This window comes from Mirounga leonina, unplaced genomic scaffold (genome assembly GCF_011800145.1).
Source record: "Mirounga leonina isolate KUSES-001 unplaced genomic scaffold, KU_Mleo_1.0 Mir_151, whole genome shotgun sequence".
In the NCBI taxonomy this organism is placed as follows: domain Eukaryota; kingdom Metazoa; phylum Chordata; class Mammalia; order Carnivora; family Phocidae; genus Mirounga; species Mirounga leonina.
Window position 1 is genome coordinate 8,807,362 of NW_023270377.1, and position 27,964 is coordinate 8,835,325.

Consider the following 27,964-nt stretch of genomic DNA (forward strand, 5'->3'; position numbering starts at 1 on the left):
GATTTGAAATTGCACCGATTGGAAGAAAGCCCAGGTTAGGTTCGGGCACCTCCAAACGTACCCTTTTTAAAGCCACACGGACTGAGGCCTGGAGCTCGAGGCTCCACGACGCGCTCACCGGGCCTGGCAGCGAGCGGCGGAGACGAGCCCGGGCGCCGCGCACCGAGCGCACGGAGCCCGCCGGAGAGCCGAGCCGCGGCCACCGGCATCTCCATCCAGGATGCTGGGCGACATCGCAACAGCTCTCTACGCCCAGCCGCTCAGGGGGCTCCGCGGCAAACAGCGAGTTCGGGGATCGGGGCCGGGAGCCGAGTGAGGCCGAAGCCCCGCGCACCGCGGGCGGTGAGTCCCCCGAGGCCATGCGGCCCTGGAGGCGCCCTGGACCGCGGGTGGCCGCTGCTCTCCCGGGACCTCGGCGAGGCGCGGCGCAGGCCGGAGGCAGGGCCGGGAAGGCTGCGGGCGGTGGCGGGCCGGGCTGCGCCGGGGCGCGGGGGTCGCGAGCCGCGGACGAGGCCACCGCGGGGCGGGCGGGGAACCTCGGGCCAGGGCGGAGCGCGGGGACGCGCGCCTCGCTCCCCCGGCGGCACCCTGGCCGGGCCGCGCTCCCGCCTCCGCGAGTCCAGTGTGGGACTCGACCCACGCAGTGGCGGAGCGGAGAGGGGGAGACCAGGGGCTGCGGTTAGGGGACGTTCGGGGTGCGGAAGCCTCCCCGCGCAGGCGGCCGGGACTGCGCTCGGCCCGCTTCCCCGCGGAGCTGGCGGGTTCCGAGCCCGCCGGAGGACGCGGGTGCGCGGGTCGGGGCTCTCGGGGTGCGGGGAAGCGGGCAGAACGCGGAGCCCGGGAGCGGGGCGCGCAGGTGCTGGTTACCCCCCCCCCCGACTCCCGGGGGGAGGAAAGGGAGACTAACGGGGGCGAGGGACGCGGGGCGGCCATTACCCGGCCAGACGCCGCCAAGGCCATTGGCGAGGTTTTAGAAACTGAATTCTGCTTATCAATTAAGTCGTTTTCTTTCCGCGGGAAAGTTGATTCAGGCTAATTAGCAAGGATGAGTGAGGATCATTATTGAGGATTAGAAAGACTCCTTTTCGCCTTGTCTGGCGTGTGTGTGTGTGTGTGTGTGTGTGTGAGGGAGAGAGAGAGAGAGAGAGATGGGGGGGAGGGTGGATAAAGTAGGCTTTGGAATCCCTCAGGCCTGGCTCCACTACCTGCTAGTTTGACCTCCAAGCTTCACTGTCCCCATTCGACAATAGCCTCAGTTTCCTCGTCTGTGAAATGGGACATTAATGCCAACTGGACAGGATCGGTGTGGAGAAGCCACTCAACACAGTCCCTGTGGTGTATGTTTAGTTTGTATGTTTAGAAGGCATTTTTATGTTTGGTTCTCCCCAGTACAGCGTGAACCCAGGAGAAGTTTCCAATTCCCCTGCGCTGGCCTCTCTGCACTCCCTCAGCTCCCCAACCATCGCGGCTCTAACCTCTTCAGCCTGTTGGGCTCAAGTGCACCCCCTAAGGCCCAAGATTGTCTTGCACACCAGGTCTAGGGGGCAAAAGAACCCACAGCCCAGTTGGAGGTGGACGCACCACTCCCCTGCATCTTATGAAGAACCAGTAACCATCCTACTCTGTCCACCTTTTGGGAAGGTTGTAATTTTAGTTTTAACCGGGCGCTTTCCCCTTTGCTTGTCATTTATAAAGAACTCACCGCATGCTAACATAATCATAGTAGGCAAATGAAAAGTGAATGACTTGTTTATAAAATTTACTCTGGGAACAGAGCTGTGGAATATTAATTTAGTTTTAATCTCTGATGCACTCCAGCTGGCTCTAAATTATTTTCGCCTCAAACTGGTAGCACATAAATATGTAGCTGGCCTCCATCTCATAGCTTTCATGGATTACTTCATTTCCCTCCATTTATGATGATTCTTCCACCATTTATGAACCCACATTTGGGGCAAATGGAAGGTTGACTATTGGTCCCATAAACTTGCCATCGTCTTCCTTCACCTCCTTCTGTGCAAGGCCCTAATGTTATATGCTGAGCTTCCAACAGGCCAGCCTCGAATGGGTTCCATCTTACATACTGATCTTAGAGGAAGCCTCACACTCAGTGCCTCCATGTACCCCCAGTGTACCCCATGCATGTTAATGTTCTACACTTGTGTCAGGACCTGGAGAAGGTGAGAAAGCTTGAAGGCCATGTGGTGGAGAAAGACAGGGAGCCTGGGGACAGGATGGTCCAGAACCGTCGCTGGTTCACTTAACGTGCTCTCTCTCTCTCTGCTCATGGGGTGTAGACTAGGATTTTAATACTCAAATGGTTATTTTGTATCTTATAGTTATGTAAATGCTAAAAGCAAACTTGGGGGTGGAGGGGATAGAAAATTATTTTTCTGTTTTCTTTTGTTTGTTTAGTTAACCTGGTTGGGCAGTAAGTTAATTGTGATTAGTCAAAACGTGAATTGCTTATAGAGAGATTTAGGTATGACATGCAGATGGCTCTATTACCAGGTGTATCTTCAGGGACCTCCTGAGGACACAACAGAACTTCGTTTTAGCCACCCCCACCCTCCACCAGTCTCTGCATTGGCTACTGTACGTTATGCGCACCCTTGCGCCTCTTGGATAAAACTTGGCAATTAAATGCTATTTGATGTCATTTATTTATGAACAAATAAAATGCAAATGTTGAGAGCAGTTCAGTGACAATTGCATCTCTTAACCCATAAAATAAATAATTCAGTGAGAATATCAAGTTCTTAACATTGCTTAGGAAAATGCTTACTATTTCAATTCATGGGTTGAAAAACTATAACTTTTTTCATATTATTATTTCACACTTTTTCCTTGATGTAAGTGGGCTTTAAGAAAATGCCAAGTCGTGTTGTTTTGTCTTACTAAACAGAGCTGAGCATTATCCCACAGATTTAATATGCATGATGTTATTACATCAAGTGCCTTCCTTAATGCCCATCACCCAACTGCACTGGGTGTTATATGCAACTGATGAATCACTAAATTCAATCTCTGAAACTAATAAAAAAATTTTTTTAATTTAAAAAAATAAAAATAAAATAAAATGATGTTATTATTACTCATATAGGCCAGTCACTCCCCTGATTCTTCGTTTTCTGGCTTCTTGGAATTCTGCATACAAGTAGAAGAGACAGAAGGAGGACAACCACTGAACACCCCTTCTGATCTCCCTGTAGGTTTATCCTCTGGGCCTTCTGCCAATGCAGCTCTTTTCTGGGCTTCGAGCTCTGGAAATCAAGGGCCGCCCCATCACTTCCTGTCCCCAGGCAGGCTGTTCTCTTGCTGGGGGAGAGCAGGGTAGTGGCAGGCTAGACTTACCCTGGGAAGTGGCTCTTGAATCATCTTCCTTCTTTTTTACAATTCAGCCACTCATCTACCAGAGACAAAAAGCTGATCCAGATGATGTTTAAAAGATAGAGGGACTTTTATTTTGTTATTATAAAGTTAATACGTATTTATTACGATTTTCTTTATGAACAAGGTCAATTAAAAGGAGGAAAATTACTTTAAGACCATCATCCAAAGAGTAATCTCCCTTACAATTTTTGTTTCACTTCAATCTTGGAGTGAATGGATACCTATTCTTAACAAAAACAATGAAGGGATTATTGCACACATCCAATTTTGTAGCACTCCCGTGTATAATTCACACCTTCTCTCCATGTCTTCAAACAACCTTGTACAATGATTGATTGATTGAACACATACTCTACTGTTGGAGATTAGAGATGTTTACAGGGGTGGAGGGTTCTCACTGTGTCAAGGTTTCACTATTATATTTAGCTGAATCTTGAAGGAGGAGCAGGAGGTTAGAAGGAGAGAAGTGTGTTCCCAAAAGAGAGAAGAAGAGAAGGTCATGCCCCAAAGCTTGAGACACTGTGCCAAGGTCAAGGAGCTGTAAGTGCTTTAGCAGGGCTGGAGCACAGGGACCAGGGGGGCAGATAATCTGTGGAGAACCTGGCAGTGGCAAAGGGGAGTTTGGGCTTGATCCTAAAGATATCTTGACAGTGTGAATAAATCACATGGCAAGATAGCATTTTATCCCTCCCAGATGACTGCAGAACAGGGAGGTGGAAAAGGACCCAGGCAGAGAAGAGCGACATGGGCAGGAAGTATAGTGGTTGAGAATTGGATGGCTGTTTAGGACATAAAACCATTTAAAAGATAAAAATAATAACGAGGACAGGTGTGAGAGAAGGGGAAAGTCAGGATGAGCCCCAGGACAGATCCATTAAACTGCTCTTCCACTGGCGTCCTTGGGTCCCCGGTGCCCATTTCTTCCCAACAAATTCATAGCCAGAACCAATGGTACAGTCCAGGGATCAGCCAGCTTTTCCTATGAAGGGTCAGAGAGTAAGCATTTTAAGTTTCATGGACCACATAGCCTTTAAAAAAGGTAAAACAATTCTTAGCTCGGGGGTGTACAGAAAGAGGCTGTGGGCCACGCACTGTGCAGTCCACCGCAATCCGCTTCTCTGCCCATCCCCCAACCTGTCCACACCAGAACACTGCTGAGAAAAACCCCACCATTGGAAGGGATCCTCATGTATTGGGGATTATTTTTTGACCTCCTTCTTCCATTGCAATGACATGATTTTCAGTAACAACCATGTAGTGGGTTCGTAATAATCAATATTTTCTTATTTTTTCTTCTGTTTTCAAAATAATTAATTGAAAAAAGAACAGATTTCTATTTTGAAGACATTATTCCAGTTGAGTAAAACATTGCCTGTATTAACTGCACACTTCACTTTCCAAACGAAACGTTTTCACCTCACAGTCTTGCAGTGTTTCGCTATTTTACATGTTAAACAAAATAAAATCTCCAGGTAGGCATGCAGAGTGACAGAAGTGAAGAAGTCAAGTTCTGGTTCTTCGTCTCTACAGTAACTGTGTTGTTCGTCAATCTTGAACGTCCTGCTGAAGGTGGGGACATGCGACACCTTGGGGGCTGCGGATCAAATTGTGCCACAGAGACTTCCAATAATTCTCAACTCCTGGGAACTTACTCCCAAAGCACATGTGTGTAGCTGGGGCCTCATGGGTGTCGGGGTCAACTGTAGAACCGAGAGTTCCCTGAAATAACTCCCAAGGATAATACAGTGTTTATGAGAGGATAAGTAATAGCACCACGCTGGTTTGAAGCTTACAGATAGAAAATTAAAACATCATTGCAACTTAGAGCAGCAAAAGATTTTTTCGGAAGAAGAGTATTTTATCAGTGACGTTGCCTAGATTTGCTGGCACATAGTGATCATAATAAAAAGCTGACCAGCTTGTAGTCGTTTGTTTTAACGTTCTCCTCTGATGATGATGCTCAGGCTCCCAGTGCTCTGTCCTTGGTGCTGCACGCCCGTGGCTTTGTGGTGCTGTCTTGCAGGGCTCAGCTCCACCTTCAGAACTGCCTGGCAATCATTTCCACTCGTTGTGGGCAACAGTCTCTTCCATTTTCCTAAATGTTGAGGGCCCTTCATAACCACCATCCTCTTCATTCTCAGCCAGTGACCTCACTTCCTACTTCATCCAGGAATTAGACTATTGGGTGTAACTTCTCATCCCACTCCTTGGCATCATCATCTCCATTCACCTTCTGCTTTGTTCCTCCTGATCAAGACCAATCCTCCTGTCCCACCACCTCCAGGATTACTGTCTCTGTCTCTGTCTGTCCTTCTTTTACTCCTTATCCTCAGTTCTTATACATGTACTTAATTCTCATCCTAAGAAATAAAAATGAAACCAGAGTCCTTCCCTGACCTGGCATCACCAGCCCCCTCCAGCTCCATCCAGCCCCCAAGCCTCTTTTTTGTGTCTTGTGTATCAGACCTGAGTATCACCATTATTAGAAAGCTCTAGCTCCCATTGTAAAAATAAATAAATAAATTGGCCTTCTAGTTTACCAGTCTCTCCTGAGTTGGGTTCATATGAATTGGTCTTCTGAGGCAAATCCACTTTGCTGTACTGAACAAACTCAATGCTTGGACCCACAAAATGAGGACCAGATGCTCTGTCAAGAGCTCTACCAAGGCAAAGCTACCCTGAAAGACTGTCTAGAGCCAACTGTCTTCTTTGTTGTCACCTGTCAGTATCCATCTCAATAATGGACACAAGGCATGGGCTTTGGAGTCAGGAATAGCTGGGTTTGATTCCTTAGGTTCCTGGGTAGCCATACTTCCCGGCCATGAGAACTTGGGAAAGGCACTTCTTTCTTTGAGTCTATTTCCATTTCTTTAAAATGTGAATAATAATGCTCATAGATAGGATGACTGTAGAGATGAAACAGGTTTCACAAAAGCGCTTGACAGTAAAAGAGTCAGGAGTGTTCCCAAATCTGCATGATGACAAGATGATTCTGAAGGCCAGTTTGGTTATGATGGGGAGGTAGAGCTGTCCAAAGAAGAGAAAGCTACTTTTGGTTTGACATTCAAGGAAATTATTTGTCATGTGTATTTCAGAAAATCTTGGAAAATGTATACAAGTCATGAAGATATCGGGTATGATTTTGAAGATGACCCCAAAGATAAGAAGACACTTAAGCCCCACCCAAACATTGACAGTGGATGGGCTTGGATGGTGGTTCTTTCCTCCTTCTTTGTGCACATCCTCATCATGGGCTCCCAGATGGCCCTGGGAGTCCTCAACGTGGAATGGCTTGAGGAATTCCATCAGAGCCGCGGCCTGACTGCATGGGTCAGCTCCCTCAGCATGGGCATCACCTTGATTGTGGGTATGTTTGCATGTGACCTGTTGTAAAACTGAATTATTATAAGTTGACAATTCCCCTGCTCTAAGTAAGGTTTTATATTGTTGAAACATTAGATACTAGATATTAATGATGGTACTATTTTTTTTTATCGTGGTACAATATATGTAAGATCAAATTGACCATTTTAACCATTTTTAGGTATACAGTTCATTGCCACTGAGTGCATTCATCTCCACCATCCAGAGCCTTTCCATCATCCCAAACTGAAACTCTGCACCCATGAAATAACTCTCCGTTCCCACCTCCCCTTCACCCTGACCACTATCCCTCTGTCCTCAGCCTCTATGAAAGTACCTCACATAAGTGCAATCATACAATACGTGTCCTTTTGTGTGATATTACTATTTGAATATTATAAAAAATTTGGAGTGTCTTAAAAATTGATCATTTAAAAAACTCTCTTTTGCCCTGAACTCTGTTTCTTTGACTGCTCTAATTCATTATATATCATTATCATTACAGATCTGTTTATTTAATATTTGTGAATATTTGTAAAAGATACAAATATTAGAGAAAACACCACAGAAAGGCAAGTAACAATCTTTTTTCAGAGTTCCTGTGATTTAATTTGAAATATTGATCATATGCTGTTGAAAAATCTATTAAACTGCTTTTAGAAAAGTTACTGATATAGCTAACAAGAAGGAATAATAACGTATTTTCTAGTTAAACCTAACCACACACCAATCTGTGAAAGTGGTTCTCATGCAGTTGGAAATGCCAAGCTAGAAAGTTGTCATAAATATAATATGGCCTATGTGTTTCCTTTTGGGAACTAAACAATTTTTACTGTCAACTAATATTTAATAAGCATCTATTATACACCAGGTGTTTTCCCTTACATTATCTCTTGAAAGTAAAAGCCATACTTTTACATCGAATTTTTTTTACATTTATTTTTATTTATTATTTTAGAGAGAGCACGCGCACAAGCGGGTGGTGGGGGAGGGGCAGAGAGAATCTCAAGCAGGCTCCACTCCCAGCACAGAGCCCCACTCCGGGCTGGATCTCAGAACCCTGAAATCATGACCTGAGCCAAAACCAAGAGTCCAACGCTTAACCGGCTGAGCCAAACAGGCACCCCTACATCAATTTTTTTTTAATTTCAAGTATTCAGGAAATTACAATGGAAACATAAATTGCCTCAAATCTTCTTCCGGTTCTGTGAGAGTTTGTGTATGACAGACATCTGTACAAAAGTTTGATGGGAGTCTCCCTTTTCAGTGATTTCCACATTGGTAATTAACTCCTTGAATCCAATTCCAAGATTTGTTGATCTTGGCTGGCACTCAGTCAATGTTATTTTGGATAATACAAACAACATTAATAACGGTGGTAGTGCTAATGATCGAAAACAAGGACAAAGTATTATTTCTCAAGATGTGTGTGGAGTATGTGTGTTTATCGAAGGGAATTAATAGTAATCTAGTTTTAAAATTACATAAGGACACCATTACGTGTGTGAGGGAATTGCTGGTAAATCATCTTGCCTGCAACATTAAACAACTGACTCCTTCAACCCTACATTGGCTTTGTTAAAACTAGGATATTGTAGTTAAAATACAGGAAGTTTTACTTCAGTGTAGGCAATGTGTTAGTTTTATGTTGGATGTGATTCAACCTTCTCAATAAGTCAGTGAAGGAAAACTGTGCTTCTAGAATACCTAACATCCAGGTTTTTTACCTTTTTTTAAAGATTTTATTCATTTATTTGAGACAGAGTGAGCAAGAGAGAGCAGAGCACAAGTCAGGGGAGGGGCGGAGGGAGAGGGAGAAGCCGACTCCAGGATTCTGGGATCGCCACCCAAGCCGGAAGCCAGACGCTTAACCAACTGAGCCACCCAGGCATCCGATTTTTACCTTTTTAAAAATAAATCTTTAAGGGAAGCCTGGCTGGTTCAGTCCATGGACCATGCGACTCTTGATCTTGGGGTTATGAGTTCGAGCCCCACATTGGGTATAGAGATTACTTACAAATAAAATCTTAAAAAAAAAATCTTTAAGGGGTAGAACAAAATACTTACAGATTCAATCTAGGAAGTATGTGTCTACCACAAAAAAGACTCAGCGAAAGGCCAGGATAGGAAAAGTCCCATTATTTTCTGAATCATCCAGTGAGGTGGTCTTAGATGTTATTTTGTGTTTCACAAGCTCTACAAAAATAAGCAGTGGGAAGCAGTCCTGAAATTATTGGCAATGATTTTGAATATGACCCCCAAAATAAGAACACCTAACTCATAGCGACGGTGAAATGTGATTGTCCTCTTTAATTTAGTTGGGAGGTAACTATATATCCAGAATTCTGTTTGAGAGTCCATGAATCCCAGACAGTGTCATTTCAGCTTGTAGACTAACCTTTCAACAGGAAAGGCACCTGCTGGATAAATATCTTGTGTTTTGGGAATCATAACACAGCGAGGCTCATAGTTATATAAATAAAAGGTCTTTTATCTTATCGTGACCCTAAATTGCTGTTAGTTATCTTAAGCTGCCTGATACAGGGCGGCTGCAGGTCTGTTGGGTGTTTTCCAAGCCAGAAGCCCGCCAGAACAGCTCTCCTTTATTTGCCACTTACCATATGCCATGTGCACGTTATGTCCACAATCTCATTTAGATCCCGCAACAACACTAGCACCAGGAAGAACTCTGTCTGAGGAAGAAGATGCAATGTTCACAGAGTTTAAGTAACTTACTGGAGGTTGAACAGCCGATAAGCATGAGCGAGGCTTAAAAGCTGGTCCACTGGACTCACAATTGTGTCGTCTATACCATACCGCCTGCCACTACCTCAGATGAGAACTGAAAATATGTGTGAAGTGAATAAATAGAAATTGTTCTCATTTTCCAATCATTGTGAACCTATTTAGGTTTTCTCTTTTTTTTTTTTTAATTTTTTTTTTTAAGATTTTATTTATTTATTTGAGAGAGAGAGAGTGAGAGACAGAGAGCATGAGAGGGAGGAGGGTCAGAGGGAGAAGCAGACTCCCTGCCGAGCAGGGAGCCCGATGCGGGACTCGATCCCAGGACTCCAGGATCATGACCTGAGCCGAAGGCAGTCGCTTAACCGACTGAGCCACCCAGGCGCCCTAGGTTTTCTCTTTTAAATTAAAAAAAAAAAATCCGTGAATTACGTTACAGAGTTGGAAGCCATCCCTCTCTTGGGCAGTGGCTTGCATGTAGGAAACTCGATAATTTCATTCTTGTTTCATTCTTTGCTAGTCCGGACTTTGCCAGTTACCTGCCAAAGGTCCCAATTTTTAACAAAACGTAATTGCCTCAGTCGTATTTACAGCAGCCTTGGTGACAGCCCTCGGAAGAATTCTTGGTGGAAGCCACGTTAGGGGAATCTACGGGCTGCCAAAGGTCACTGTCTTGCTAAGTAGAGTTAGAACAGTGGTTGCCAATCCTGGCTATACATCAGATCCACCTGGGAAGCTTTTAAAAACCCTGTCGCTCATGCTGCACCTAGACCATCAAATCAAAACCTCTTGGGATGGGATCCGAACATCAGGATTTTTTTTTTTAAGCTCCTAAGTGACTCCAATGCTCAGCCAAGGCAGTGAGTCATTGGTTTAGAGGCTCTGAACTCCTTATTGCAGTGAAGGGTTAGCCCAGGAAGCCAGCAGTTCGATGAACCTTCTTTCATCCTTGACTGTGTGCCAAGGTCGCCTCAGATAGTTTCTCTCCTCACCTGAACTTTTGTGAACCGATGAGATGCAGGAACCATCAAGAAATTATTATTCCTTTATTATGTGGGAAATGGGCCAGAGTCAGATCCCTTCTGCAGAGGAGAAAGTGTGCGTCTCATCCCAGAACACTGAATTCCTCCACAAAAGTGGGAATCATATAGCCAGACAACTGTCCCTCCTCCACCTCCTTCGCCCCTTGTCCTTAGACCATGTAGGGAGTTCGTTTCATTTTGGCGAAACGCGAATTTGGTCTCGGAGATGCCAGCTGAGCATCAGCAGTGATGAGAAAATGGAGCGGAATCAGAACGCTTGGGCCCGACTTCCTTATTCTGACCTATCCGTGTTTTGTGGCCATGGAGGGGTCACAGCATTTCCCGGGCTGGCTTTGCCCATCTGCGAGTCGTACCGGACGGCAGCTCTGCCACGTGAGAGATGATGAACTGAAAAGCCAGACACTGTTATCAACTTACTTCTTATCAGTAAAACAATTCATCCTTTCTCTTTGATATACAACGTCTCTCCAGACGAATATCTGCTCCTACGTGGGAAATCCACCTCCCTCCTTTCTCCCCAAATGTTTTCTGAATGCGGTGTTTCCGAAATATACAGTATCACAGAAACACTTGCTTCTGGGCCCTTTTTGTTACATGGAAAACATGATCATGCTCCTGAACTGCGATCTGGTGACCTGTCATAGCTTAAAGGGCCAATTAACAGCGGACCGATGAGTTGTGCCTTTTTCTCTTTGTTTATCCACTCATCTGAGATTCGAGTAGTGAAGTGACTATGGGTTTAGGAAAATAAAAATCTTTGTGGGGCGCCCGGGTGGCTCAGTTGGTTAAGCATCTGACTCTTGATTTGGGCTCAGGTCATGATCTCAGGGTCCTGGGATCGAGCCCGGCCTCAGGCTCCAGGCTCAGCGGGGAGTCTGCTTGAGAGTCTCTCTCTCTCTCTCTCTCTGCCCCTCCCCCCACTCACATACATGCTCTCTTTCTCAAATAAATAATCTTTTTTAAAAAAATATTTGTGGGACATCTAGGTGACTCATTCGGTTAAGTGTCTGCCTTCAGCTCACGTCATGATCCCAGGGTCCTGGGATGGAGCCCCGCATCAGGCTCCCTGCTGGGCGGGGAATCTGCTTCTCCCTCTGCCCCTCCCTCCTGCTTATGCTCTCTCTCTCTTTCTCTCTGACAAATAAATACATAAAATCTTTAAAATAAATAAATAAAAGAAAAATAAATAAATATTTGTGAAGAAATCAAAGACACATCTTCAACTTATGGTTTCAGAATTTCAGTTGCCCCCAATAATTCCCTCAGATGTTTATATCAATGTGTTTGGTTTATGTATTATTTATATCATGTGCTTATTTTATAATATATAACAGTATATTTATGTAAAATATAATTATTATATTGTCTATTCTAAGAGGTTTACCTGCTGAGTTATTTTCTGTAATGCACCATGGTTAATTAAATTAATAAATCATTAGCTTCATAATTTTTAGGATTAGGCCCGCTCAAATTCATTAGACAAGGAAAAAAACTCATTAGCAAACTGTACATCCAAATATGTACATGAATATAGTTAGAACTTTAAAGGAAATTTTAATTTCAGTTTGAACTAAAAGGGGAAGCTCCTTAGAGTTTAACAGATTTTTAACCTGAAATAGTCTCACCAGAATATAGGGTTTCATAACTATGAAAAGTAACAATGATCAAAAATAAGATGATTTTTAAAATGTGCCATCTTACTGAATATTGATGACAGCCTCCTACTGTATTGCTAAAATACAGATTGCTTTTTGCACAGGGAATCATGGATCACAAGGCAAGCATTAAGCTTCTGTGACATCAGAAGTTACCACAGGGGTGCCTGGGTGGCTTAGCCGGTTCAGTATCCCGCTCTTGATCTCAGCTCAGGTCTTAATCTCAGGGTGGTCCCCGCATTGGGCTCCATGCTGGACATGGAACCTCCTCATAAAAATAAAGAATGAATGATTGAATGCATGCATGAATAAATGAATAAATAAATAAATAAGTAAATATCAGGAAGAAAACAAAGAGGTTTGACAAAACCCAGAGCGTCATAGGAAAGTAAGTAGCCAGGCTGTATGTCATATGATACTATATTGCTGTGAGCATGGCACCCACTGCGGACTGAAGCGTATTCCGGAATCTCCACAGTGTCAATAAAATGCATAGCCTGGTGGGGCCAGCTTGGGACTGAGAGTCGGCAGGGGCTGAAGTACGTATAAAGCTATGAGAAGTTCTTTTCAACACGGTTTGCATCCAGGTGTCCTCATGAAAATAAGCTATCAGGGGCTTACCTGATAAGCTACCAGGCAGCCCTTTCCAGTTCTTTGGAAGCATGGCAGTCCTGAGGACCCCCTTCTTTACTCCCCTTAGGTCTGGAGTCAAAAACTCAAATAGCAAGTAATGTAAATGAGCCACAGCATAGCTCCAGCCCATCTTGGCTGCGGGGGAACCTGCTGGATTCTGTGTTGCCATTGGATTTCTTGTGAATGTTCTTAATTTTTCAATGCTGGCAACTGATTCAAAACAACTTTTAAAGATTTTATTTATTTCAGAAAGAGCGAGAGAGAGCAGGAGCGGTGGGGAGCGGCAGGCAGAGGGAGAGGGGGCAGCAGGCTCCCTGCTGAGCGGGGCTCCATCCCAAGACCCCAGGATCATGACCTGAGCTAAAGGCAGACACCCAACCAACTGAGCCACCCTGGCACCCCAAAACATCTTTAGACTATGTTCTGGATAAACAAAATGCATCCACAGGCTGAATAAGCCCATAGACCGCTAGTTTAGGACCTACCTGTGTTGTAGACAAGAGAACGAACTAACTCATTTGTCTATTTATTTCAGGTCTGCCTTTCTTGAAAACCTAGAACTTTGTGCTCTCCAGTGAAATTACTGAAACCCATCTTTGCATGCTAAAAGCTTTTTGCATATAAAGCAATGGGGGTTTGGGTTCATTTTATTTAATAGCCCTAGTAATGTTTTATTCTTTGTCTTCATGTGAGGATTTGCGAAGAAAGCATGAAAAGAAAACACCATCAGTCAATTCCCTTTTCAATGTTCCGAGACAGGACCTTTCATCGGCTTGTTTATTAACACCTGTGGGTGTCGCCGGACCGCAATAATCGGAGGGCTGGTGAACTCGCTCGGCTGGGTACTGAGCGCCTACGCCGCAAACGTGCATTATCTCTTTATTACCTTTGGAGTGACAGCTGGTAAGCATATTGATTTTTTTTAATCTTAATTTTAAATATATTTGTTGGGCATTTTGACCAGGAATAATTGTGGAGAAAAGAAACCCATTAAAATATTTTGTCCTTTTTTTAAAAGATTTTCTTTATTTGAGAGAGCGTGCGAGAGAGCACAAGCCGCGGGGGGGCTGGGGAGGGAGGTGCAGAGGGAGAGGGAGAAGCAGACTCCCTGCTGAACATGGAGCCTGGTGCTGCGGGCCCTGATCCCAGGAACCTGGGATCATGACCTGAGCTAAAGGCAGACGCTTAACCCACGGAGCCACCTGGGCGTCCCATAGTTTGTCCTTCTTTTCCTCCACCCCACCCCACCCCACCATATACTCCAGGAAATACTTTTTAATATAAGATATTATATACGCCTTAAGCGTGGAAAAACAACCTAACAAATGTACTTGGCCTTCCTATTAGAATTTAATTAAATTTTTCATGATTTGTTCCAAGTGCTAGTCTTCTCTCTTATGAAGAATAGGAAAAGGAAAGTAATAATACAGACGTAGGTGAATAGACTAAATATTAAGAAAACTAAGAACATTCTCTCATTTAATAACTGCAGAATGGAGCATGAATCATAGAATAATAATTTTCTCCTTCAGCCCTATTCAAATGAATGAAATAGCAGCAAAATCCACATATATCTAGACTCTTAAGAAGCAAATCTAGAGCAGAGCATGTCACTCCCCCAGCGAGTAGGTAAAAATTGGCTACCAGGCAGCATGGTTTACATATCCAGTCTGCAAAATACATTCCCAGCTATAATTTCCTTTATCAACAGGAAGCAGAATTCACACAGATAAGAAGTAGTTTCTCACTTGTACAATTGTATTGCAGTAAACCAGATCCAGCCTGACTTTCTGAGTACAGAGCTACCATCCTAATAAATGACACATTGACAGAAGTGTTGATATAAGAAGTAAAAGTTAGAATTTGGAGATCTTGCCCTTTTTTTTTTTCCACTTATTATCTGTGTGACTTTGGGCAAACTACTTAACCTACTTATGCCTCAGTTTCCCTATCTGCAAAATGGGGTCATGAAGAATGCTTGGTTTAGAGAGTTGTTGAAATGATTAGGAGATCATCTGTATAAAGCACTTAGCACAATGCTTGTTACACAATAGAGTCCTTAGTGTTAGCTAATATGTAATTGTTATATTAATGTAACATTCTTATTATGAGCTTAAGCGCATGCTTAATGACAGCAGGAGACTGTGAACACAAACACCTACTCTCCAAAAAGTTGGCAAGTTGGTTCTCTGTAATTTACATCGATCCACATCTACACATAAAGCACTTCTATGTCCTTTGAAGCATAGTTTGAAAACCGTTGATCTGAAGGACTTGGTAACAGTTCTTAAAGAATAACTTAAGATATTTCCCCTGAGTGTTTTAGAAACTTTCCCCCAAACACTCCAATGAAGACAGCCGGCACTGGGGTTTTTATATTATAGGTGAGGAAATAAACACTCCTGCTAAGCCTAAGGAGCCACACTGGGGTCCCCGGGCAGGCACGTGGCACCCCTGTAAACTGGATGTGGTGGTGGTTCATTATACAGACTGACTTGATCCTACAAACTGGGACTTGAGATTAATTCTCGTCAGTTAGAGATCTCTATGATTAGATTCTTTGTTTACATGAACTTTATTCCTTGCAGTTAATTGCTTATTGACCTGCCATTAATATTGTTCCCATATTTTTTTAAAAAGATTTTATTATTTATTTGTCAGAGAGAGAGAGAGAGAGCACAAGCAGGGGGGAGCAGCAGGCAGAGGGAGAAGCAGGCTTCCCGCAGAGCAGGGAGCCCGATGCGGGCCTCCATCCCAGGACCCTGGGATCATAACCTGAGCTGAAGGCAGACGCTTAACTGACTGAGCCACCCAGGCGTCCCATTTTATTATTTCCATATTCATTCACTTATTTAACAAATATTTCTGGACCCAAGAAAGTAGGAGGAAGATCAGGGGGCTGCTGAAGGGGAACTGTGTCTTGAGACACTTTATTGCTCCCACTTTTTATACAGGAAAAGCCCAAAGAAAGTCTTGGAAAATAAATGTATCACATCCCCCACAAACATGTATCTAACTATATGTAACTGGAAAATCCAGCTAAGTCAGTTAGCTTATACAGGCAAAATCCTGGGCTGTCATCAGGGAGGCCTGTGGAAGCTGACTGGCAATCTAGCCCCTATTTAACAGAAAAGAAAGATGGGAAAATCTAAAAAAGCAAGCACTTGAGAGATACATTTCACTGTACAATGTATATTTGGAAAAAAACTTTATTGATATCCTTCTTCCTTCCAAAAAGCATTTGAGACAGATTTATTTGTATCTGTCTCTCTTTTTTTAAAAAAACACCTAGACAATTAAAACTGTGTAGGAGTATCCTCCTATTAAGCAGAAAAATAATGTCTGTTTGAGCAAACTTACTTAGCCAGGGGAGTCTGGACCAAATTTCTTCAGCCTTACCAGAGCTGCATTTTCTTAAGCCTGTCTCCTGAAGACACCTTTTCCCTTACCCTCACTGACCCAGGATCACAGGATTTTCTCTCCCCATCTGGGCCTCTTTCCTCCACCTGGTTGGGAGGGCTGTAAACCCTCCTCTAAACCGGCATGTGGTGAAGAATTATTCCAGGATCCTGCCCAGGGCTGGACATTAGCAGGGCCTTGACTGACCACTGGGCTCGAACCACATATCCCAAGGCCTGTCCTACAAGCTCATGGAATAATTGTGCCCATAACAGACAGCAAAGCCATGTGAGGAAGGAGGGGATGCTGTTAAGGGCATGGATGGTGTAACAGAGAAATGGATACTTGTATCATTGGGCATGGATTTCTTTTTTCCTCACACATAGGATTGTTTATTATTCACACTAAGTTAGAATTAGTGCTGCTCTTAGGCTTAGGTACCTAGGTTCTGTTCCTAGTAATCATTTTATTCCACTGTTGTTTAGAAATCTATAACCACATTAAATTTAGGATGTTGGCTATTGTCAGTAACAAATCAAGTTTTTTAAAAAATTAAACTTCTGCTCTCAGCAAAATCCAGACAATGACAAATTTCACAGGACAAATGACCCAGTTTCCTGAACAAATAAATTTCAAGAAAAAAAGAGAGAGAAATTTCAAGAAAAAAATAGAAATTTAAAGAGACTTAAGATTCATATCAACAAGTAGCACTGTGTGGGCCTTATTTGGATCCTGATTAAAGAGACAGTTTTTTAAAAATATAGTCATTTATGAGACAATTAGAAATTTGAACACCTTCTGGATATTTCATGATATCAAGGAATTATTTATTTTATCAGTATGCTGTTTAATCATTATGCTATTTAAAGAATTCTTCTACTAGAGATTTATACTAAAATATTTGCACTTGAAATGATGTACAGGAGGTTTGCTTTACAATTAGAGGGAGGAGGGAGTGTGTTTATAGGCTATTAAATATTTTTCTCTGCCTCTTTGAATATTAGGAAATGAGAAATTCTGGTTTTTTTGTGGACTTAAACGTCATAAAGATTAATCCAGAGTTTAGTCAAAATTAAGGATAGCTGTTTTCTTCATGCTCATTTCTCCCAAAATGCAAATAATTATTACCCTCACTGAGGCTTGCAAAGGGGCTTGGGGACCTGCCCCCACTTCTGCTGGGAATCACTTAGAAGCTAGCTTAATTGTTCTTAAAACAAGGGTATCCACCTGAAGACTGGTTGAGGATCATTGACTTCTGACAGTTGCCGTAAATATCACTGCTCTCAGGTAAATAAAGAAGGTGGGTTGCTTCTGGAGGCTTCTTTTAGAAGCCCAGGCTGAAGCAAAATCCTTCTTCAAAATCCTACCTGCCAGCAGCCAGGGGGATGAGCGGTTTAGGGTGAGAGGCAGTGAGCAGTGGAAAAGGCCCAGGCTGTGCAGTTGGGTCTGAGTTCCACCCCGGATTCTCCAGTTTCCTGCAACAGCATCTTGGGAAAGTTACTTAACTCTTCACGAGGTTCAGAAAAAAGGCAGAGGGATGCCTGGCTGGCTCAGTCCGAAGAGCATGTGACTCTTGATCTCCGAGTTGTCAGTTCAAACCCCACATCGGGTGTAGAGATTATTTAAATAAATAAAACTTAAAAAAAAAAAGTAGAGCCACAACTAACTTCTGGGTTATTGTGAAAACCCAATCACATAAAGCCTATAAAGCAACTGGCCCATCACTGGTACTCAATTAATGGTAATTAGTATTATAAGTGTATGTACGATTACTCTGGTCTCCTTTCAAAATCAAGTATTTCTGAAACTATTCAATGATGCTGAACTAAGGAGGCTTTGGCTCTGGGAAACAACATTGGTCAAAGTCTCTTTTGTACTATCATGCTACCGTCCTAATGTCAGGAAGTCTTAAGTATTAGAACCATATGGGGCCCCATGATCATTAAAGTGGGTCTTTTGGTTTCCCTCTGTACCTAGAAGTTGAGAATGCAACCCACAACATCTTGGGCAGCTTTTTATTTTATTTTATTTCCTGTCTTTTTTTAAAAATAGGTTTCATGGGGCGCCTGGGTGGCTCAGATGGTTAAGCGTCTGCCTTTGGCTCAGGTCATGATCCCAGGGTCCTGGGATCGAGTCCCGCATCGGGCTCCCTGCTCCTTGGGAGCCTGCTTCTCCCTCTGCCTCTCTCTGTCTCTCATGAATAAATAAATAAAATCTAAAAAAAAAAAATAGGTTTCATGTTTTTTAGAGCAGTTTCAGATTCACGGCAAAATTGAGAACAAGTACAGAGAGTTCTGTTATGCCCCTGCCCCCAACGCACACCGTCTACCCCACCAGCATTTTAATTTTGTCGATGGAAATCACAAACTGTTCCAATTTTCTAAGAAAAACACAAGTGAAAATCAGAGCTACAAATTAGTATTAGGTGGTTTTGACATCCAGTCGCTGGGTATATTTATAGGTACCTTCCTTTTCTTCTTCCTATTAATTTGTGAACAAATGGACTCATTCCTGAGGCTTCTGCAAATTGCCTGGAATTGCTCTCCATCCGCTGGTAGAAAAATAACTGTCCTGGGCACTCAATGCAATTAGCACTGACAGCAGGGCCCCAACACCCATTCATTCTTCCATTCATCTACCTTCTCATCCATTCATTCATTCTGATATTACGGTGTGCGGATGCTGGCTTATTTTATTATTGGTGTAGCCCGCGCTGGAGGGAAATGATGGGCTGGAAGCTTTCCGTGGATGACCCTGACGGTGCTTACCCACCGAGCTGCCTTTTTCACAAACGTTATTTCTTTGTGTTAAAAACAACAACAAGGGCGCCTGGGTGGCTCAGACGGTTAAGCGTCTGCCTTCGGCTCAGGTCATGATCCCAGGGTCCTGGGATCGAGCCCCGCATCGGGCTCCCTGCTAGGCGGGGAGCCTGCTTCTCTCCCTCTGCCTCTGCCTCTCTCTCTCTCTCTCTGACTGTCATGAATAAAAAAAAAAAAAAAAAAAAAAATTAAAAACAACAACAACAACAACAAAACCCCAAAAAACACAGAAACGAATATAATGAAATGCCCATGACCTTTACGGGCTGCAAATTCTGGATTTGGCCATTTATGTTGTGCCGTGGGTTTCTTCTTCCCATCCAACCCGCGCAGGCTTTGGAAGCGGCATGGCCTACCTGCCGGCCGTGGTCATGGTGGGGAGGTACTTCCAGAAGAGACGCGCGCTTGCCCAGGGCCTCAGCACCACCGGGACGGGGTTCGGCACCTTCCTCATGACGGTGTTGCTCAAGTACCTGTGCGCGGAGTACGGATGGCGGAATGCAATGTTCATCCAAGGCGCCGTGTCCTTAAACCTGTGTGTCTGCGGGGCGCTCATGAGGCCCCTCTCCCCCGGGAAGGACCGGAACGACGCGGGAGGGAAAGATCCGCAGGTCGTGCTGGCTCCCTCGCCTGGGTCGAAGTCAAGTGGGCCGCCGGGCGGAGCGGACGAGAAGGGTGCGGGGCCCGGGAACGAGGAGCAGCCGGGGGGTGACCTCCCCGCCCAGGCGGGCCCGGAGAAGGCCGAGCGCACGCAGAGCCTGTGCGCCCTCCGGGTTCTGAAGGCCGCCAGCCAGCTGACCGTGAGAGTCAGGAGGGGCTTCCGCGCCTGGTACTCGGGCTACTTTGGCACAGCCTCGCTCTTTACCAATCGAATGTTTGTCGCCTTTATTTTCTGGGCTCTGTTTGCGTACAGCAGCTTTGTCATCCCTTTCATCCACCTCCCGGAAATCGTCGATTTGTATCATTTATCGGAGCAAAACGATGTTTTCCCTCTGACTTCAATTATAGCAATAGTGCATATCTTTGCAAAAGTGATCCTGGGCATTGTGGCCGACTTACCTTGCATCAGCGTTTGGAATGTCTTCCTGATGGCCAACTTCACCCTTGTCCTCAGTATTTTTATTCTCCCACTGATGCACACCTACGCTGGCCTGGCCGTCATCTGCGCACTGATAGGCTTTTCCAGCGGTTATTTCTCCCTCATGCCCGTAGTGACTGAAGACTTGGTGGGGATTGAGCACCTGGCCAACGCCTACGGGATCATCATCTGTGCCAATGGCATCTCTGCGCTGCTGGGACCACCCTTCGCAGGTAAACCATACGAGGTTTTAAGAGCTTAGAGTACAGGTGGAGAGTGAGGTTGTGTTCTCATTTATATGTTGAAGTCCGAGATAAATAAGAAAGATGTTCCCATTTGTGTACGTGCTCCTTTTCTTCCCATTCTGCTCCCCCAACTTCTCATTCGTAAATGTTAGCAAGGTAATGGTCATTCTTTCAAGCAGAACGTAGATGAACCTTTCATCTCTATCTGCAAGGTAAGTTGGCCAGGTTAGCAAAGTGGGTAACGGAATAGTGCAGAACCCCTACCCCGTCGGGAGGAGGCAGCTTCTACCCACCTCCAGCTGATGTCTGTCACCAAGAAACATGGAAAATTATTACCAGATCCTCTATTGTTAGGGGTTTCTCCCCCCAAGAAAAACCTAGGAACTCTGGGCTCTTGGGGGACATTTCCAGATTTTTTTAATTAAATTAAATTAAATTAAATTTTAATTGAATATAGTTGACGTACATTACATTAATTTCAGGTGTACCACATAGTGCTTCAACAATTATGTACATAATGAATTGCTCACCCTAATAACCGTAACATTTCCAGATCTTTAAAACACTGCGTGTCGGTCCCACACAACACATCTATGAGCTGGATCTAGCCACATAGCAATGTCTTGTCCCTGCTATAGTAAATGCCACAAATGCAGGGGCTTAAAACAATGCAGATTTATAATCTTCTAGTTCTAGAGGTCAGGAGGCTGAATTGGATCACAAAGGACTAAAATCGAGGTGTAAGCAGAACTGCGTTCTTTCTGGAGGCTCTATGAAGGAATCCCTTTTTTAAATTTTTTATTTTATTTTACTTTTTTGCCTTTTACAGCTTCAGACTGCCTGCATCTGTGGTTCCTAGCCCCTTCTGGCATCTTCTAAGCCAGTGACACAGCAGTGGTCACAGACCTCTCTCTGACTCTGACTTTCCCACTTTCTTCTTTCACTGATAAAGATACCTGGGTTACATTCGGTCTGCGGGACAATGCATGATGACCCCCCATCGCAAGGTCCTTAACTCAATCACATCTGCAGAGTCTCCTTTGCCACGTAACGTAACATTCACAGGTTCCGGGGATTAGGATGTGAGCAGCTGGGGAGGGTTGGGGCATTCTGCACACCAGAGGCCCAGAGCCCACCAGGTGACAACATCCCAGGCAAGCTCTCTCACAAGTGTTCACCTCAGTTCAATGGAGAACTTGCTTCTTGCAATGGGCATACCAGAAATCCCAGGTACCGAGGGGTCCTGTGGAAACCAGAACCTCTCTGAACCTGGTGTTTGTGGAAAAACACATCAGGATCAGCAGGTAGACTTAATCTCCAAGAGGCCAGGTACTGGACGAAGGTGACAAGGTCCACCCTCTGTCCGAAGACTGGAGGCAGGAGTCCACATAGTGTGGCCTGGGCTGGTGCCAAACATCAACGCAAAGGTGCTGTCCCAAGGTGGCCATCCGGGCTGCCAGGCCAGGACCAGTGGCTGTTGTCCCAGCTGACAGAGGTTTTGTGCAGTGTTGTAAGCTGACTCCGAAGAACCTTACCTGTTCAGATGCCCGCATTCCCTGCTCGTCTGGCTCCTCCTGGCCCTTTATTCTCATATCCTCTGCAGGAATACCTCCTCCAGGGAACCCCAGGGGTGCAGGACAAAGCCCTCCCCGCCCCTTCCTTCCCGGTCTCTCTAGGGATCATAGAGTCATCTCCCATCCTAAGACCCCACTGGCAGAAGGCTTGTTTCAACACATTTACTTTCAAGGTCCCCCACAGAATTTGAAGTTCAGGACATCATGGTTTTTTGCCTATACAGCTGACAACACCGGCAGTTGGCTGACTAAAGGATTAAGAACTAAGACTCACTTTAGGAAACCCAGTGGCCACCTGTGCACAGAGGCAGGCACAGCATTTCTACATGACAGTGAATAACTATCGCAGTGCAGCAAACTACATTGGCAGCTGTAAAGTCAGAACTCAGTAGTCTCGTGTAGAATTCTCTCTCAGGGATCCATATGGCTGTAGGAGAACATCCCACCAATGGTAGCTTAAGCAGAGATTTAATAGTGTCACATAGTCCAAAATCTATAATTCAGAGATACCAGATGGTAATGGGACAGTGTCTCCAAGATCCTCCTGGCCTTTTCCTCATGCTAGTTGCCTCACGGCCACACAGTGGCTGCTGCTGCTCCAGCCCTACATCCTCATTTATACCAAGGAGGAAAATGGGAAGAAAGGCTCAGTTTCAGCCGACTTCCATTTTCATCTGATTGGCCAGAACTGTGTCACACAGCTAGTTCAAGCTTCAGGGGGAACTGTATTTTGCTTCCTAGCCTCTGTACTAGAGGAAGGAAAAGAGAAAAGAATGGAGATTGGGGGTTGGGTCAGGCAACCAATGGTACCTTCCAGAGATGGTAAACTGAAATATCCATTAAGGGGATGTGGACATTATCAGTGGCTCATCCACTCTCTTGTTGAAGGTTCTTCAGCTGTATCGTCTGTGGGAATGGAATCTGTCATTGTTGGTTCTTTCCATGATCCAGGCGTACTTTCTGCTTCTAACGGTCTGCCTGGGGTTATTTTTACACTGATCTACCAGATTTCAGTAGCAGCATCATAACACAGCTGTGAGGTGTGGCTTAAGCAATTCACGATCAATGTTCGTGAAAGTACCAAAGTTGGCTAGCATGGCCTCTCTATCTCATTCGCATGTCACATCCTTCTCGCAGGATGGCATTCCAGTGCACGTTTTGGAGTGGAAGAGAAGGGAATTAGAATGAGAAGCAGGGAGTTACCCCCGGCCCCCAGTCATCAGGGGTTACCCCTGCCTGCTTCAGGCTTCCTCCCTCAAAGCGGGTCTAGAGCTGAATGTCATCCACCGTGGATGGTAGAAGCCGTTGTATTAACGGTTAGGAACCGTCTATGAATGGATGGCAAAGGCTGCTATGGGGACTAGAAAATCCATGTTGTGCTGTGCGTCTCTAGGCCAGCAACCTCAGGGGACTCTCCTTCTGTTCGTTCGTTTGTTTCTTCTCCTTGCACTGAAGTCACGCACCGGAAGAATGCTGAACGGCACCATTGACTAACTGCGTTGCGTTTAATTCATTGACTTTCCAGGCCAAAGAGCCAACATTGCAATGAGATTCAGGCCCGGCCTTTTACGCCTCATAGTTCAGAAGTGACTGGCAGTACGAGTGACCAAATTGCCACATTACGTTCTTGCTAGAAACTCAGGGTTTGCTGCGGGGAAAATTATTGTTCACATTACCTTTTTCTTTTTTAAGGGGTTCAGAAATGAATGTGTTTTCCATTTTTCAAAGTGGCTTCTACTGGCATTAAGAAATCTGGTGCCATTTACTAGCGTGTTAGACAATCAGTTCCATTTAGGAGAAGAATATACAATCAGATAGCGAACAGACATTGCAGCTGTGTCATTTAGCAACGTGAACTTCTTGATCTAGTTCATTTGTAATATTGTTGGGTATTCAGTTCTTCTCCTGTAAAGATGTAATAATGGTGCAAACTTTTCTAGACGTTTCCAGTGTAAAATATAACAAAACGTGGCCACCAGATTTGACTAAGAATCCACACATACCTCCTCTTTGCCTAAAATATAACACCCTAACAACAATTTGCAGGGTTTTTCATCAAAAGCTGGGAATACCTATTTAATAAGTAAGAAAAACAGCCATCATTCCTCATTTGACAGACTCAAAGGAAAAGTGAATGCAATTTAATAGGGAATCAGATTTTATTTGGAAGCTGCTGATTTGAATTGATGGTTGGATCAGGGTTGCCAAGGATGCCAGGCTCTGAACCAAGGAACCGAGATCAGATCTGTAAGGAGAGGTGGTGAAGGATGAATGAGGTGGGTAGCTCGTCAGAAACATTTCTCCGAAGAGTTATATCCATGTGTGCTGAGGATCAAAGCACACAGTGAAGTCCTGTCTCTCCTGACCTGCTTTGCCTCTGATGCAGGAATGGATTCAATTCAAACTGGCAGAAATGTTAAAACAGGCACCAAAGAAAAAGGGGCAAGATCCCAAGTCTTTTAAAAATAAATCTGAAAGATAGACTAGAAAAACCTATGGGGTTAATTTAACATAAAATTTAGGATTACTTCCCCCAATTCTTTCCTATGAAATTGTGTGGTCAAGTTGGGGGCACTTTTTAAAAAATGGACGCATGAGTTCCTGAGTTACTTTTAAAGACTGGAGCGAGAGGACAGACACCCTTTTACAAACATTTATACTTTTAGAGGAAAGAAACTATTTTAAAATATAATGAACTCAGTTAACGACCGTAACAATGTATAATCTACTTAGCATGTTCCAAAGTCTGCAGAGGCAAGAGGGGGGATGGGGTGGAGGGAAGGGATTGCTAGGGTGTGCTAAGGGGGATGGTGTTTCTTATTGTCCCCCGCAGAAGGAGGACCTGTATATGTACAGACAAGAAGCCAAGAGAAAATGTGTTTGAAACTCCAAAAACTTGGGGCTTGTGCTCATGGTTAAGCTGGGGGCTGCAGGGGAAAGAGGTAGGCGTGCAGTGGTCCCGTGGTGACCCTGAGCCAAGTTGGGTGCGTTCTTGTTCATAGCACCTTTCTGATTCAGTTCGGAAGCTGAGTCTTTGTTTTTTGGATTAGACGGTTCATCTCCCTTGTTCCTCTTGTCTCAAATCAGAGATTGGGAAAAACTGATAGAGCATTTTACTAAAGCTACATCTCAGGAGTCCGGTGTTTTCTTCTTTTGTGTGTATCAAACAATAAACAAACTAAAAAATGTTGGTGAACTTTTAAAGGGTATCTGGAGTCTACAGCTTTTGAGCGGTTACAATATATAAATGTTTCATGCTGTCAAGTGTTTGTTTTTCTTTGTGACCTTTGACTCACCCAGGTGCATTAATTACGCACCAGACAGAAATGCAGAAGACAGACAATTGCCAGGAAGTCAGAGGTACTGCTTGAGGAAATCAGTGGCTTTTGTGTAGCTATTTGTTGGTGAGAGAAGGTTGTGTTGCGTTTGTGCATTATTCGTTTGCCAGTTAGATATTTTTTAAAAGATGTTTTTTGAAAAGTGGTCACGAAAACTACGTTTGGTCTTTAAATCATTCCTGTTCTCCTTATGTCTTTGCTAATGAATGTACTTGTTGATATGAAAAAAAGGGAATGTTCAAAATTTGTGTTTTTACCATAAATGAAATTCCTGTGGACGGCTTAATCCTCTCAGTTCACAAGGTTTGGCTACGTGGGGACCGTGACATGTGACTGATGCTTAGATTTAATCACTGAGGTCTAATCCATTTCATAGTTTCTGAGGCTTTTCTTTCACATTTTAACATCCCTGAAATTGGAATGCATTTTACAAAGTCCCAGGAAAACAATGAGTCATATTTTAATTGACAAGGATATTTCTTTCTTGTTGCTACATAAGATAATGAGGCATCATGCAATTCATGATATCTTAGAATCCATGAAATATACTAGTATCTTCCAGAGTGCCTACTAAGATTATTATATGAAAGTTTTAGATTATAGTATTAAAAACTGATAATTTAGTCAGCATTGAAGGCTATATCCTTGGCAATTTAAAGTTCTTTGTATATAGAAATATTAAAGTTTTATACCTGTAAATGTGAATTTTATAAAACATGGAAAATTTTATTCTTTCTAGAACAGATGTTTACTCTCAAATATTCCACAGTGAATGAAAGTTCAAATGCCTTCTACTCAGCCTCTTTTGATATACCCTAGAAACTTCTTCAGAAGAGTTTTGAAGGTTTTTAGAAAAGATTTGTGGTTATATTTGTGAAAAAAGAAAATCATTAGGTTCTCTTTTCGCTGTTGGCTTTGTGTCAGCCTGAGACACTCTGAGGGCTGGGAGCCAGATCCTCCCAAGGGTCAGCCAGCTACTCTTTCCATGCCTTAAGCACTTTGTAAGGTACCCTCGCAGCTTGGAAGATAAATGCCTGCCATTCTCAGGCCCTGAGAAACTCTGGCTTATATAGCCTGGGCTTAAAAATGGCGAACTGAAATATTTGGGGCATGACATGACATATAAATAAATTCTCGTAGAAATATTTACAGTCACAGTAATTGTGTTCTTGACTTTTATCAGCTAGGTTACACTGAGCATATTCCTTTTTGTTTTGCAGGCTGGATCTATGACATCACAGAAAAATATGATTTTTCCTTCTATATATGTGGCTTACTTTACATGGTAGGGATACTCTTTTTACTCATTCAGCCGTGTATCCAAATGATAGAACAATCCAGAAAAAAATACATGGATGGTGCACACGTTTAGCGTCATGTTCTGTTTCCCGTAAGATTTCTTGGGGGTACCCATGCCTACCTCACATGGTTGCTGTGAGGAGCCCGTGACATTGTGGAGAAGCGCTTTGTATGGTAACCTGCCCTGTCATTTGTAAATGCCATGGTCACGACTGCATTTGAAAACAGCACCGTCTTTCCGTTTGGGGAGAAGCAATGCTGGAAGGAATGAATGACTCCATACATTTCAGAGATGACAGTGTCCTTTGGAGACGGCCTGTTAAATAACTGGTAGAAATGCCCTTACGAGAACCACTCTCTCGTCATCCACTGGGACTAAGGTTTTAGATACAGCTTTTGAAACAAAGACACGGAATAAAATCTTTTAAACTCATCGACTCTTTGTATGGTGAAAATAATGTATCTAAATGCTTCTGGAAAGCTTATAGATAAATGGGTTTCAAGCACAAAAATCTCATTAGCCTTCAGAACTTGTTACAGGGGGCTTTGATCTACTAGTGGAAGAAGTAAATGCAGACTCTGATTTCAAAGGTAATACATTTAATACAATGAAAGAAGCACAGTTTATATTTTTATGAAAGAATTCTGCAGCTAGGGGGTACAGTTTTTCAGTCTTCCTCTAAGAAAAGCATCTGTCATCAATCCTAATTTAGTATTATTTAGTTATAAACTGAATCTTAATTCAAAACCTAGATAAATAATACTGATTTCCTTAGCAAAAAGTCGTATTTGTCACGCAAACATTGAATCAAGGGCTATGATTTAAGCCTTTTTCTTCATATCATTAGCCTCTTCACTTATGAGCATGATCTGGAGTTTATAAAATTTTTTCTGAGTTTCTCCTGCCCAATAAATAAAACAGAGAAGGAACTGCTGGTTGGTGTGCAAAGTTGGCAATTAAATCATCTGTGAAGTGTGTTACTGGTCCAAAATGTGAGACTATCAAGTTGCAAGCATAAGAAACGGAATGCCTTCAGTCTAGAAGTCTGTGCACCTGACGTTGGAGTACGTGGTAACTGGTAGCCCTTCTCCAGGGCCTCTTGTTATATAGACCACTCGTTTGCCTGAGCTTGACACGGTTTTAAAAATTGGTCTCTTGATTGATTTCATCCACAAGATAACTGTAATCCATGACATCAAATGATGCTCCTCCTTTATCTGAGATCTCTCTTTTTCTAAGCCAAATAGTTTTCAGCCTGCAGAATGTTCTTTCCCCAGAGTCGTTTGGAAATTTCTGGCTGCCTTACTTGTTTACACATATTTTAGAACTATTTCAATTTCCACTCACAATTTGTTCATCACACGCACACAAATCCTTTCATA

General features: G+C 43.7%; 1 protein-coding gene across 2 annotated transcripts; it reads left to right on the forward strand.

The window, feature by feature from the left end:
* On the forward strand, positions 1-27,236 carry SLC16A14 (solute carrier family 16 member 14). Of its 2 annotated transcripts, XM_035006920.1 has the most exons (5): positions 1-342; positions 6,489-6,760; positions 13,589-13,732; positions 19,381-20,358; positions 26,503-27,236. In XM_035006920.1, exons 2-5 carry the CDS (start codon positions 6,502-6,504, stop codon positions 26,652-26,654), a joined length of 1,533 nt encoding a protein of 510 aa, XP_034862811.1. In that variant the 5' UTR covers positions 1-342; positions 6,489-6,501; the 3' UTR covers positions 26,655-27,236. The 2 variants fall into 2 exon arrangements, with proteins under 2 accessions (XP_034862811.1, XP_034862813.1); XM_035006922.1 differs by lacking the exon at positions 1-342 and having other exon boundaries at positions 6,461-6,760.
* The last annotated feature ends 728 nt before the right edge of the window (positions 27,237-27,964 follow it).